The sequence below is a fragment of the Lagenorhynchus albirostris genome, chromosome 2 (genome assembly GCF_949774975.1).
Source record: "Lagenorhynchus albirostris chromosome 2, mLagAlb1.1, whole genome shotgun sequence".
NCBI lineage: Eukaryota > Metazoa > Chordata > Mammalia > Artiodactyla > Delphinidae > Lagenorhynchus > Lagenorhynchus albirostris.
In genome coordinates this window covers 131952292-131967252 of record NC_083096.1, presented here as the reverse complement: position 1 = coordinate 131967252, position 14961 = coordinate 131952292, and the positions used below count along the sequence as shown (strand labels likewise).

General features: G+C 43.6%; 1 protein-coding gene across 3 annotated transcripts in view; it reads left to right on the top strand.

Annotated features, from left to right (window-relative positions):
* PGM1 (phosphoglucomutase 1) overlaps positions 1–14294 on the top strand; it is a 58482-nt gene extending 44188 nt beyond the window's left edge. For all 3 annotated transcript variants that reach the window (XM_060139862.1, XM_060139860.1, XM_060139861.1), the window contains 4 exons: positions 4875–5010; positions 8495–8678; positions 11138–11272; positions 13627–14294. In XM_060139862.1, coding sequence (XP_059995845.1) covers positions 4875–5010; positions 8495–8678; positions 11138–11272; positions 13627–13716 — 545 coding nt within the window. In that variant the 3' untranslated portion in view covers positions 13717–14294. The remainder of the gene's footprint in view (positions 1–4874; positions 5011–8494; positions 8679–11137; positions 11273–13626) is intronic.
* The last annotated feature ends 667 nt before the right edge of the window (positions 14295–14961 follow it).

The window sequence follows — 14961 nt, the reverse complement described above, 5'->3', positions numbered from 1 at the left end:
TGTAGAGTTATGTAGAGTTTTTTATTTTATTTTATTTTTATTTTTTTATCAAGCACCATACCTTCTGAAATTTCTATTCTACCTAATTCAGATTTCTCTGATTCTATATTCTTTTTTTTTTTTTTTTTTTTTTTTTTTTTTTTTTGCGGTACGCGGGCCTCTCACTGCTGTGGCCTCTCCCGTTGCGGAGCACAGGCTCCGGACGCGCAGGCTCAGCGGCCATGGCTCACGGGCCCAGCCGCTCCGCGGCATGTGGGATCCTCCCGGACTGGGGCACGAACCTGTGTCCCCTGCATCGGCAGGCGGACTCTCAACCACTGCGCCACCAGGGAAGCCCCGCTTTTTTTTTTTTACATCTTATTGGAGTATAATTGCTTTACAACGGTGTGCCAGTTTCTGTTTCACAACAAAGTGGATCAGTTATACATACACATATGTCCCCATATCCCCTCCCTCTTGCGTCTCCCCCCCCACCCCCATCCCACCCCTCTAGGTGGTCACAAAGCACCGAGCTGATCTCCCTGTGCTATGCGGCTGCTCCCCACTAGCTATCCATTCCACACTTGGTAGTGTATACATGTCCATGCCACCCTCCCGCCCTGTCACAGCTTACCCTTCCCCCTCCCCATATCCCCAAGTCCATTCCCCAGTAGGTCCGTGTCTCCATTCCCATCCTACCTCCAGGTTCTTCATGACATTGTTTTCTTTTTTTCTTAAATTCCATATATATGTGTTAGCATATTTGTCTTTCTCTTTCTGACTTACTTCACTCTGTATGACAGACTCTAGGTCCATCCACCTCATTACAAATAGCTCAATTTCATTTCTTTTTATGGCTGAGTAATATTCCATTGTATATATGTGCCACATCTTCTTTATCCATTCATCCAATGATGGACACTTAGGTTGTTTCCATGTCCGGGCCATTGTAAATAGAGCTGCAATGAACATTTTGGTACATGACTCTTTTTGAATTATGGTTTTCTCAGGGTATATGCCCAGTAGTGGGATTGCTGGGTCATATGGTAGTTCTATTTGTAGTTTTTTAAGGAACCTCCATACTGTTCTCCACAGTGGCTATACCAATTCACATTCCCACCAGCAGTGCAAGAGTGTTCCCTTTTCTCCACACCCTCTCCAGCATTTATTGTTTCTAGATTTTTTGATGATGGCCATTCTGACTGGTGTGAGATGATATCTCATTGTAGTTTTGATTTGTATTTCTCTAATGATTAATGATGTTGAGCATTCTTTCATGTGTTTGTTGGCAGTCTGTATATCTTCTTTGGAGAAATGTCTATTTAGGTCTTCTGCCCATTTTTGGATTGGGTTGTTTGTCTTTTTGTTATTGAGCTGCAAGGGACATTATTTTTGAAAGCTTAATGAGGTAGTAGAAAATGTTAATTTTCCCTAAAAGTTTTTTTATTTTCCCTTATTAATAATGGTATCTTGCATTTATATTGTACTTAACAATTTATAAACTATTTCCACTCTCTATCGCAGTAAAGTCTTAAAATTGTGTGAGAAAGGGGGCATCATCCCCATTTTACAGTTGAAGAAACTGAGGCTTGGAAAAGTTAAGTAACTTGTCCAAATTCAAGCAGCTTATAAGTAAGTTTCAGATTCAGCTTTTCTGACTCTTAAGCATAAAACATTTTCCATTGAACAACAACTGCCACAACTGCAAAAACAACAGTAGCTTGAGAAACACATACACACACCATTGCCTTTTTTCACTACTAACTTGTCATCATTCATTAGAACCCTAAAGAAAATGAAACTTACCCAGACTTCCTGAGTATTAGTCAGAGTTACCTAGAGTTTTGATACATCCAAGGTGATTAGTGAAATTAATGAGAATTTTCAGAGACTGGGGATTGTGTAAATGGAATAGAATATTTATTTATATTATCCAAGGCAGATGATTTGTTTATAATATTAGGTGTGTGATTTAGTTATCTCCAAGTAACTTAGTCAGAGTTGGGTGAGATTTTTAGATTTTATTGTCATTTCTACATAAAGGAAATAGCCAGTTCATTACTTAGAATAGGAAAAGCAAAAAGGAACACTGCCCCCTATGCTTGCAGTCTAGCCACCTCCCTTCCGCCTCTCTGCACCCCACCCCCAAGAAAAAAGAAAAGAAAAAGGAAGGAAGGACAGGAAAAAAAAACCAAACCTAGGGGTTCACAGATGAATAATTCCAAGCTGTACACTTCTGTCATGAATTCTCAGTATACTGGGGAAGCTGCTAGGACCTTACTGCTCAGGGTAAACTATTGCCAAAACATATCATCATTTGCAAAAGCTGTAGGAGCCAGAGAGCTAACTTTCTGTTCCTTGAAATAGCACTAAAGGCAAATAAAAGTCCACAGCTAATAAAATTAGGTTAACATTTCTTCAATTTGTTATATAAAGTGCTAAAAGTATTGCCTGATATTTCTAGTTTGTCAGCATCCAGGTTTTGAGAACTGCTGTTTCTAAAAGTAGTGTCTTACTGAAGAGGGACTCTTTTGGGGGAAAAAGTTGTATATTTTTATGAACCAAAAAGAGAAAGAGAAGATGTTGGAGTAGAATATTAATTGATTAATTCATTTATGAACTCCTTCACAATTAGTTATTTAATATATTCCATGTACTATGCTAGCCACCAGACTAAGTTACAAAGATATAAGAGATGCCTCCAAGACATACCTGGATAGTGGGGTAAAAGGCTCATAAATAGATGGCCGAGGCTCAAGGAGTATGGCACCGCACCACATGTTTTGAGCAGTTGCTGTACGAGAAGAACAAGTAGCTCATCACTGTCCAGGGAAGCTGGGAGCTAGACTCAGATAGGAGAGGATATTTGAGCTGGGTCAAAAAGGATGAAGAGAGGAAGGAAACAAACTTACCTCATGCCTCATCGCCAGCATTGTGCTAGACACTCTCACAGTTGTAAGGAGAATAAGACCCAGTGGGAAGTCAAGAAGGACAGAGAGGTACATAAAAAAGTTCAAGGCATGATAACATGCAAAACATTATTGGAGGGATTGTATCGAGTCCTATTCAGAAATCAGAAAGTAAAGCTCAATATCGTCCGCTCCTTTTAGAATAAGGACGTTAAAGGCAAAAAAATGAGAGTTCTGTTCCCCATCAGGCTCTTGGGAAAGGGTCTCCATGCATATAAGCACATCCAAAGGAGCCAATTTGTTATTTTTGATAAAGAGTTTAGCAAGGACCTTAGCAGGAGACAGATGTGGCAGAGTTTATTTAACCAAACCTCTTTTGGTTAAAGAAAGATATCCTAGGATTGGAGGAGGATCCAGGAGGATCCACAAGTAGGTCCATTTTTAAGCCTTTCATACTTTTTGCCAAATTGCTCTCTGGAAGGACTGTACCCCTCCCAGCAGCAGCATGTTGGAATCCCATTTCCCTTATGCCTCCCCTGATGCTAGGTGTTCTCATTTTTAAATCTATGGCCATTTGTCAAACAAGCAGCAGTTTCTTATTGTGATTTTAACTTTAATTTGTCTTCTTAAAAATACAGCTTTTTATTATGTAAATTGGATACCTATATTTATTCTTCGATGAATTGCCTATTTATATCCTTGGCCTGTTTTTCTATCAAGATTTTACTTTTTTCTTATTAATATATAAGAACTTTTTCTATATTGAGTGTTTTAAGTATCTACTGTATAATGCAAATGTGTATTTTTTTTTTTTAAGTTTACCAATGGCCTTTTAATTTTTTTTTTTTTTTTTTTGTGGTACGCGGGCGTCTCACTGCTATGGCCTCTCCTGTTGCGGAGCACAGGCTCCGGACGCGCAGGCCCAGCGGCCACAGCTCACGGGCCCAGCCGCTCCGTGGCACGCGGGATCCCCCCCGGACCGGGGCATGAGCCCGTGTCCCCTGCATCGGCAGGCGGACCCCCAACCACTGCACCACCAGGGAAGCCCTAGCCTTTTAATCTATAGTAGTTTTGCTGATAGAAATGCTAATTTTTAAGTAGAAAAATACATAGATTTTTTTCTTTATGAATTCTGAATTTATATGTATTTGCCATCTCTAAGATTTAAAAAATATATATATATCTTCTAATATTTAAAGGTTTTCAGTTTTTATATTTGAATGTATAATTCATCTGGAATTCTTTTTGTATGGTGTTTTATAGGGAAAAAACCTGATTTTTTCCCAACTGTTTAGCTAGTTAGACAAATACTACTTAAAAAGTAATCCAGGGGCTTCCCTGGTGGCGCAGTGGTTGAGAGTCCGCCTGCCGATGCAGGGGACACGGGTTCGTGCCCCAGTCCGGGAAGATCCCACATGCCGCGGAGCAGCTGGGCCCGTGAGCCATGGCCGCTGAGCCTGCGCATCCGGAGCCTGTGTTCCACAACGGGAGAGGCCACAACAGTAAGAGGCCCGCGTACTGCAAAAAAAAAAAAAAAAAAAAAGTAATCCATTCTTTCCTACAGCCTTAAAGTGACACCTTTATCATTTATTCAAGTCTCATGTGTGTTTGGGTCTATTTCTGGGTGCTCTCCTTTGTTCCGTTAAGCTACCAGACTATTTTAGTTATTAAAAATTCACAGTGGTCATGTTCTTCTGTTTTTTCCACTCACATTCATACTTCATAATTGATACATCAAGTTCCACCAAATTATTCTGCTGACATTTTTATTGGCATTTGCCTTAAATTTCTAAAATTACTTTGGGAAGCATCACCTTCTTTTCAGTAGTATGTGGCTTTATTCAATACGTGGTTTCTTCCATGTATTCAAGTTCCTCAGTAAAGTTTTATGACTTTTTTGGTTGGGTCATATACTGTTGAGGAGTTCATTCCCAAATATTTTGGAGAAATCACGTTTCTCACAGCTGCATGCTGTCCCCCAACCAGGTTCTGACCACATCCGTGAGAAAGACGGACTCTGGGCTGTCCTTGCTTGGCTCTCCATCCTAGCCACCCGCAAACAGAGTGTGGAGGACATCCTCAAAGATCACTGGCAAAAGTATGGCCGGAATTTCTTCACCAGGTAAGCCACAGCCTGGCTGGGTACAGAGGTAGCATGGGGAAGTGGATAGTGAGAATTCTCGTGTGTACAAATTTTTTACTTCCTGTCTTAAGTGATAATAAAACCTCAGTTCCTTCAGCCTCTATCAATTGAGGATTTTTAATATAATTCAGTCAGGGTCGAGATGAAGTCAACTTTTATGTTAGTCGTAAAGAACGAGGCTTAAAACTTTTAGTTAACATATTCAAAAGAATGAATGTTTTGTCAGCCTTTTAAATGTACCTATCAGGTGGACATGATAATAACATTGGATTTGGATTCAGAAGAACGGATTAGAATTTTATTTCTGCCCCCTAGTAGATTGGGAAGTCATTTAACCTCTTTCTGTACTCAGTTTTCTCATTTGTAGAAATGGAAATAACAGTCTAGCTATTGAGTGGATTAAATGAAATATGAGTCTGAAAGTGTTCTATAAACTCTGGGACACTGAAAGTATGGAAACTTTTTCTGAAATTATGGAAACAATTATACTTAGTCTAAATCAACTTTTCTGACTCATTAAAATAGGTCCCCCAAAGGCTGTGTAGTTATCAATACTTCATTCATTGATTCAATATATATTGACTGTGTACCTACTTTCTGCCAAGCACTGGGGATTCATCAGTGGACAAAATACTTAGACTAGTTAGTAAGTCTTCTTTACCATACATACTTCTATGGTTTTTTTTGTTTGTTTTTTGTTTTTTTGCGGTACGCTGGCCTCTCACTGTTGTGGCTTCTCCCGTTGTGGAGCACAGGCTCCGGACGCGCAGGCCCTGTGGCCATGGCTCACGGGCCCAGCCGCTCCGCGGCATGTGGGATCTTCCCGGACCGGGGCACGAACCCGTGTCCCCTGCATCGGTAGGCGGACTCTCAACCACTGTGCCACCAGGGAAGCCCCGTACTTCTATTTTTAAGAAGCGTTAACATTTTTTTCCAGTTGTACTTTTCACTAATTTCAATTTGCCTTTCCCACAGTAAGTGTAAAAATCTAATAATTTTTTTCCTGAACCTCACTATTCTAATTATGGAAAATAAATATGAGGAAAAGCATATTAAATACATTATTTATGTAAGAAATACAAAGGTATTATTTCTCTGAGCCTCAGTTGCCTTCTCTATAAAATAGGTGAGTTAGACTAGAGAGTTTTTAAAATATGTCACAGAGGGCTTCCCTGGTGGCGCAGTGGTTGAGAGTCTGCCTGCCGATGCAGGAGACACGGGTTCGTGCCTCGGTCCGGGAAGATCCCACATGCCGCGGAAAGACTAGGCCCGTGAGCCATGGCCGCTGCGTGTCCCGCAACGGGAGAGGCCACAACAGTGAGAGGCCTGCGTACCACAAAAAAAAAAAAAAAAAAAAAAAAAAAAAAAAATATGTCACAGATTTAATGGTCCATGATCTTTGGATAGTCAGGAAAAGAATTCAGCCTTCAGGAACTTGGCCTCCTTAATCAGAATATTTCTTTTGACTTTGGACAAGTATATTGCTATCTTTCTCCCTCAGGTTATTTTTTGTGGAAGGTATAAGTAGTAACTGCCATGTGGTACCACACAGTAGCCCTGGTAACCAACGCAAGAATCTCTACTTTCTAAGAACCAGAAAAATCTGGTAATTTAGAACAGCAGTCATGAACTCTCTAGAGCCTAAAGGATCATGAAGGCAGGACCATATCTGTTTTTGTAATCCATGGTATCACCAAACACTAATTCATAGTGACATTGTGTAAATATGCTTTGAATAGATAAATGAATGAGTTAACAAATGAAAAGTAACCAGAATGGAATAAGGTTAGGAGGGTTTGTTCAGAGAGGGTCACTCTTGAATCAGTTAGGAGTCTCCATCTAAAAACTATCTTAACACATTTTTATTCATTTGAAATAACTGCTCACCAAGTATTACAAATAAAGTCCTCAGAAACTGAATTTATGGTTAGTTAAGACTCCATTATACCCTCCATTTATTTAACAAAAGTGCTTTTTGCATGCATTGTTTCACATCAGCTTCAAAAACAGTTATTGATAAGGCAGCTGAGGTTCTAAGACGTGAAGCAGCTTTCCCATAGTTGCACAGTTAGTAACCAATAAAGGCTGGGTTCATAGCTCATTCTGATTCCAAAGCCCAGATTCTTTCCATTATACCCTTCTGTGCCTAGGATTTATAGAACATTTCCCTCAAACACCCAAAGGTCACAGATGTAAAGCACAAACACCTGGTTGTAATTTTTTGCTGTTTATCATTTTAACTGGGGGAAAGAGCTGACTTCAGGATTAAGGGGACTGCTGTCCTTGATTCATAGAATCCTGGAGCCAGAATAGTTGGCCTTAATTCCCTGGTATTTCTCATGTCTCAGAGGTGTCTGCTTGCACATATCATATTTGTTTCACTACTGCAAATAAATATAGACTCTGCTATCTTGAGCCGCTAAAAAAGAACCCTCTCAAGAGGGTGTGTGCCACTAGGACAAGAAAAGCCACCTGTAAGAGTCTTTAACCTCATAAGAAAGAAGCCAAGAACAATTCTTGGAGGAAAAGTAACAGTCATAGAATTTCATTTGTGATGGACTTTTTTTTCTTGGCCCTTTTGCATCCACACCAGGCCTCCTCTGTCAGGGTGAACGCTGTGGACCGGAATCCACTCTCACTGAGAGGAGGGAGGCATTTCAGGTGTAAAGAGTTAGGGCTTAAAAAAAAAAAGAGTTAGGGCTTGGCTCCTTCATTTGGTCAATGAAGAATTGGCCTTGGGCTTCCCTGGTGGCGCAGTGGTTGGGAGTCCACCTGCCGATGCAGGGGACACGGGTTCGTGCCCCGGTCCGGGAGGATCCTGCATGCCGCGGAGCGGCTGCGCCCGTGGGCCATGGCCGCTGGGCCTGCGCATCTGGAGCCTGTTGCAACGCAACGGGAGAGGCCGCAGTAGTGAGAGGCCCGCGTACCGGGGAAAAAAAAAAAAAAGAATTGGCCTTACTTGAGGAAGCTCCTGTGGAGACTGGAACTCTCCTTATCCAAAATCTCAGCAGCCTCAGGCAGGTCCCAGACTGGGAGCCTTCCCGGCATTTATCCCATAGAAGCTCCAGCAGTTTGGAAGAGCAGTGCCTGGAAGAGCAGTCACGTGTGCATTTATGCAGATAACGTTGCTTTTGTTTCTACATCCTCAGGATGTGGTGATTAAATGTTAGATAATCTCTCTCAAAAGCCTTTGAAGCTTCTAAGAGCTTTATTCTGTAGAAGAGCCAAGATGGGAGTTTTCTGCTTATTCAGAAGCTCCTAACCCTTTCCTGAAACCCTCCAAACGCTTCTTTTCATCCCTCGTCTGCTCCATCCCCAGAGAATGACACGCTCATATTTTTGCCAGCTTCTTCTGAAGTTAGATGGTTTGGGGGAGGGCCAAACAAATGCTGTAGAAAGTGGTGATATAAGTTGGTGTGATCTGAAGTCAGCCCGCAGGCCTCAACTTTGTGATTTCTTCCAGGTATGATTACGAGGAGGTGGAAGCCGAGGGCGCAAACAAAATGATGAAGGACTTGGAGGCCCTGATCTCTGATCGCTCCTTCGTGGGGAAACAGTTCCCAGTAGGAGATAAAGTTTACACTGTGGTGAAAATTGATAACTTTGAATACAATGATCCGGTGGATGGAAGTGTTTCAAGAAATCAGGTAGGAACAGACGTATGTGCGATGTGGGAGAGAAGCCTCGGAGCTTCGTCTCTGAAATCTCGAGAAAAAAGAAAAAGGCTTCTTGGTCATTTGTCCTTTGCTGCCCTGTTTTCTCAAGTGGCTTTCTGCTGAGTCACACATGATTTGCACAGGTACTTGTAGGGAAAATGGTTTTTGCCCTGATTCTACGTACACCCCTATGCCCTCATTCTGGGATTCTTAGTGTAGGCTCCAGAAAGACTTTTTACATTCTCCAGAATTCTATGCAAGAGGTCATGTTGAATGTGTGTGCAGAAAAGAGCCCTAGAATCTTAAAAAGATGGAGAACTGCTGCCTTAGACCTCAACCTCCTTCTTCTCTCTCAAGAGCTTGTAGCAGAATGCCGGCGTGGCATGAGAGTAGCCTCTTCATAGACATTTCTGTGATATGTTCTGATTTCTAAAAAAGAAGAAAAAAACAGACAAGCCATTTACAGACTTAGAAACATTCCCTGTTATTACCTGTAGCACGTGACTCGCAGCTGACCCTAACACAGCAGCGCGTAGGAGGACATCACAGTTGAGACCCTGGACTGTGTCTGGATATGGACAGAACTGTTAGCGTTTCCCTCACTGGGCACCAGGCACCCAGGGTGCAGGCTGGGTCAGCCCTTCTCACTAACACCCGGGCTCAGGCTCCTCTCTCCTCTGGTTCTGTTGTTGTTGTCACAGAATGGACTCATAACTTAGAAACAAAGATAATAAAGAGGGAGGTAATATTATGCTATAGCTGTCCCGTTAGCTTTTTTTCTGATCCAGACCCAGATTTTTGGCTGGGTCCTTCTCAAGGCATCCAGCAGGCTTTGAAGGAGTTGGGCTGCAGGACTTATTTAAAGTCTCTCTCTGGAGAGCAGGTAGTGGACGAGTGGATGGAGCATGGCCACAGTGACCCTCAGTGCCTGGAGTCTCCCTTTGTCAAAATTCTGGCCCCGTGGCTTTTCTTCCTTATGCTTTTTCACCATCTGTGAGAACTTTGGGTCTAGTATGGATGATCGTAAATGATGTCTGAGATAATTAGAAAAAGAGAGGCCTGGGATTGAGGAGAGGGTGGGTGTAGGAAAGGGGAGGGTGGGGTCCGGGGGGCGCAGAGCAGAGCAGAAGATTTTGTGGTGAGGCTTCAGAGAGAGAACAGACCCTTAGGCAACGTAAACCCCGACTCTGCGCCGCATCCGGCATGTACCAGGAGAGAGGGGGGATGCTGAGGTATGCATGGGAGGGGCGTCGGCGTGAGCACGGGCCCTGTGCTCTGTGCTCAGAGGAAGAAGTCAGCAGCTCCACGTTTTATAATCAGAAAGTCTGAGCATTTAGATGGAAGACCGGGGAGGGGGGAAAATCTTCTGAAGTAGATATAGCATCTGCAGTCAAGTGAAAAAAATTTAAGAGGCTTCAAGTTGAAAGTTGTGGGAGAAGGAGGCCAACCCTGGTATGTGTCTAGAAAGCAGGAAATGGTAAACGGGTATTAACTGTATCCTCCCCATGTTGACTAAGTGGGAATGCACTCTGTGTATTTCATCTGCTGTCTTCAGTGCTGAGTGGCATGATTAAACCCTGGACTGGGTCTGGTGACAGATAGTAGATGAGAGGTAGTACCTTTCCTTTTGGTAGGCCATCAGCTTTAGGCAAAGTTCTTTTTATGGAAGAATTGACAGCCTCATCAAGACTGAAGGGTCTTCAGATAACTGTCTTGCTCAGTCTTCTTACCTCAAGAGTCCCCAGCCTTTTTTCCCTGAATCAGGATTATTGAGGACAAGAGATGCGGCCAGAGAGGGAAGGGGGAGGGCAGGAGATAGAGGGGCGGGGCTTGGCATTGCACCCACAAGGGCCCTGCTTTGAGTCATCAGGCATTGGTGGAGACTGACCGCTGGATCTGGCTCAATAGGTCGGAATAGCTGGCCTCTGCCATTTGGGGCACATGGCCCCCTGTTCTACTCTGAGGCTCTCCATCCGTGTTTTGCAAAGAGTTCTTCCTCTGTTTCACCTGAAACCTCCTCTGCTCTGGTTTCAGCCCCTTCTGTCCGTGTTTCCCTCCTGATTTGGAAATCGGATTTCCGTATCTAGCAGCTTATTTATTTATTAACTTATTTATTAGGCTTCAAACTGGAATGGTTAGTCCATAAATCACAGGGAAGCGGGATGGAGAGGGCAGGGCTTGTGTCAGCCAGCCTCCCCAGGATCCTGTCTCCCGCCTGACCCTGGGGATGTTTCTCCCCCATGAGCCCAACCCCCATTGGCTGGATGCAGTGACAGGCTGACCGAGGGCAGACTCACGGGGCTCAACTGTGGCCGTTTCTCAAGGATCTAATCCTCCAACTGATCAAGTACGGATGAAATTAGATCTCCAAAGAGACCCCTCATAATTTGTCAGCCTTCAATCTTTCTTCCAGCATGTGAGGAAACAAGAAACTCTGTTACCTTTCCCAGGGCTTGCGGCTCATTTTTGCAGACGGTTCTCGCATCATCTTCCGACTGAGCGGCACCGGGAGTGCAGGCGCCACCGTTCGACTGTACGTCGACAGCTATGAGAAGGACATCGCCAAGATCTACCAGGACCCCCAGGTAATGCCCAGGCCCTGCGCCCCGGCTAGTTCTTTCTGTTGGAGGGAAGGGTAGTGGCTCCATTGCGCCTGTCATCACAACCCGTTTCTCAAATGATCAGACAGGTGGGCTCACTTTCCTCCACGTCTTCTTCAGTGCATCAGAAAGCAATTAATAGCTAACAATTATCTGAGCATTTTCTATTCGCCAAGCTCTGTTCTAAACCCATTACCCAAATGGATATACTCATTTCATTCTCAAATCTGTTATTCTTATCTATTAATACCCCTTCTACAGATAAGGAGGCTCAGAAAGGTTAAATAATAGTTAATAGGTTCACACGCCTGGTTAAGTGGCAGATTCAAGAGAACTAATCTTTCAGATCAGCCCCTGATCTGGTATTCTGGTCTGTCACTGATTATTTGCCACTTTGCTTGGTCTCATCACCTGCCCTGGCAGAACATACACTGGCTCTAGATTTGGTCAGGGCTGGGGGTAGGCAGGGAGAGACTGTTTCGTGGCCCAGAAAGAAAGGTCTTTATGGGAGAGTCTTGGGACTTGCAACCTGTATTTTGGGGTCCCAGCCCCACCCAGAGTGTCTCCAGAGGTATGTTAGAGTGAGGAGGGGCCCTGGGAGCCAGAGGTGGAACAGAGAACTTGGAGGACAGCCACCCAAATGGGGAAGCAGGGACGCACAGGGGGGAGTTTCCCCACGGGTGTTCCTTGTTTTGGAAACTGCTCCCCAACCGGAGCTCCAGAGCCAAAACCAGTTTAGGAAGTGCTGGGGTACGTTAGCCCCGTCTTAGCAGCTCACAACACACACCTCGCCTTAAAGCTCGGAGCAGACTTGCAGTACGTATGCCAGTTCGCCATGTCTATTCTCCCACAAAGCCTTTTTCCTTCTGACACCTAATTAGAATCCTGTGAAACTCATTTGGAAACCCCTGGCATAGTGATTTTGATCTCTCTAACCCATTTTGGAGTTAGATCTTGTTTTAAATTCAGTTCCTTTATAACTGTGTGTCCCTGGGTAAGTCTTTTCAATGTTCTGAGCTTTGGTTTCTTTGTCTGTAAAATGGCAGAATGCTACTTACCTCACAGAGTTGTCACCGGGATTTAAGGAGATAATGAAGGCAAAATTCTGAACACTGCCTGACATATGGAACTAGCTTTTGAGGAAAAGTGGCTCTTACAACTGTTTTTATTACAAAAAGAGAGAAATGAAAGGGTGCTTCAAGTTTACAGTTTTTCCAGTGGCCAGGCATTAGCTCCAGTTATCGCCAGATTGCTGTGGTGTTGAGACATCCCTAAAACTAAAATCAAAGGCGATGGTGTCCACATTGTAGATCCACAGAATAATAGCACAAGAGCAAAAGAGGAAGGAAGTTGTGTTTCTCTGTCTTAATACCTGACACATGGTAAATACAAAGAATGAGTGAGAGTTGTTTCGTCTGAACCATAGTCCTCAGGAAGTGGGAGGGCCCTGAAGGATGCAAGGTGCCCACATGCCCAGGTGTACCACCGTTCTATCTGGGGACGTGCCTTTCCCCTGGGCCTCAGCCTCAGCACTTCATTGGGACTGTTGGAGCCCCAAGGGGGATGGCAAGTGGTATGTCAGTGCGTGCAGTGGTTCTCCAACTTTCTTCCAGGTGTAATGAGTTGGTAGAGATTTAGACGAGGGAAAGCAACAGTGGTCAATAGAAAATGTACTACTCTTGGCTCTGCCCTTGAATCACTTGGCTAAATCACTTCACTTCTTTGGGTATCAGTTTCCTCATCTATAAAATGGGCAGTTCAACTAGATACATAGTTTTCTTTTTTTAATATTAAAATATTTATTTATTCAAGCAACAGCAGAATTCTTTTTTTCCCTTAAGTGAGAGGTAGATGGGAGGGTGGTGTATTTTGAAAAGAGTTCTTTGGGTAGAGTGTGGGAAACAAATAGGAGGATGCAGAAGCGGACGTGGAAGCACAGTTGTTCCAGGTAAGAGGGAGGACTTGGTTTAGCGAGAGCTGTGGCACTGGGATGGAGAGAACTGGGTGACAATGGGAGAGAGGTAGAAGATAAGTCACTTAGGCTGCTGGTGGGTTGGACAACAGGAATATGAGGGAGGAAGGTATCAAGAATGACTCCTAGTCATTCATTTGCTTTATGTACTAGATCATTGACTGAAATAGGGAATGCTGGCACTGGGTTTTTTTGTGAAGAAAGAACATGTCTTTGTTTTTAGACTTACAGAGTTTGAGGAGCCTTTGGGTTATTGGAGTAGCAGTCAGACATGGGTCTGGAGCTCGAGGCCTACTCAGGGCTGGAGCTATGGATCCGTGTCTAGAGAAAGGGATGGCAAACGTTTTTCTCTTTGTGTCTCCCTCAGGTCATGTTGGCCCCCCTTATTTCTATTGCCCTGAAGTTGTCCCATCTCCAGGAAAGGACAGGACGCACTGCACCCACTGTTATCACCTAAGAAGACGGGCCAGATGCGGTACATCCCTCCACCCCAGGCCCTCCGAGTCATCTGATTGAAGAGCATGAACAGAAACAAAGTGTATTCACCCAGGCTTTTTAGGATTCGGTTTTTCCACTAACCAGTCATTGACAAATGGTACAATTCCAAGGCATTGCCCATTGATATGCCCGTAGGAGCCATGCGGGAAAGAGAATAAAAGGGACCCACGGGCTTATACTACCGTCAGTTCCTTTTTGTGTCCTCGTGCACCACTGGTGTGTGGGTGTTTGTCTCCTTAGCACCAGGTCCTGTTTACACTACAGTGGAAGATGGAGGTTGAGCATCAGCTCATGAGGCTAATTTCCATCCTTAGGATCCACCTGTGAAATGACAGTGCAAGTTCCTTTCTCCTTTGTGAGCCTTTCCCCCCATTTACTGTTTACATATAATCCAGCAAAATGCAGTTTCTGGTGCCTTCTCTCCAATCAGTTCTTTCCTCAGAGTGAGACGTGCTTGTCTACAGAGTTCTGCCTTGTTCTGCAGCGTAGTCCCATTCACACAAATATTTTGGGATATTAAAGCAAAATAAGCTACTATTTCTATCTGTCTTTTTTCTTTCCTACAAAACGCTCTTTTGATTTCAGAAAGAAACCAGATTTTTTTAGAGGGGGTGGGTGGTATTGTATTTTGTTTGGATGTCCTAGCTAGAAAAAAAATGTTCTCTGTGCTTGATTTAAAATTAGACTCAAGAACTATAATTTCAAATCTTAGCAGGGTCAGCTGGGCCCTGGCTCCTTCTGAGGTGGATAAATTAACCTCGACATGGTTAACTTGGAACAAGGAAAAGGAAGATAGTTTTCAGGAGATCTGAAATAGCAAAGCACCGTCTTGTGCCTTGCGGTGCTGAGATGCCACCCTGCCTGTTGAGGGGACAGAAACAGAACTCTCGGAATCTGAGAGCAGGATTTCTGGCATTTGGCTGGAAATCTTGAGCCCGTTGGCATCTTATTCATCTTAGACTATATTCAGTCCATGAGCGTAACTTAGTAGTTAAAAGCATAGTCCTGGGAGCCAACAGACCTGAGTTTGAATACCACTTGAGACCTTGAGTGATCTTGGAATGTCATTCTCCTTATCTTTAAAATGGGCTTGAAAAATAGCTCTAACTTTGTAGGGTCATTGAGAATATAAAGCAAGTAAGTCTGTGAAAAGCCATGGGCACAGTATCTCATTCATGGTAGGTTATCAGATAAATGGGAACTA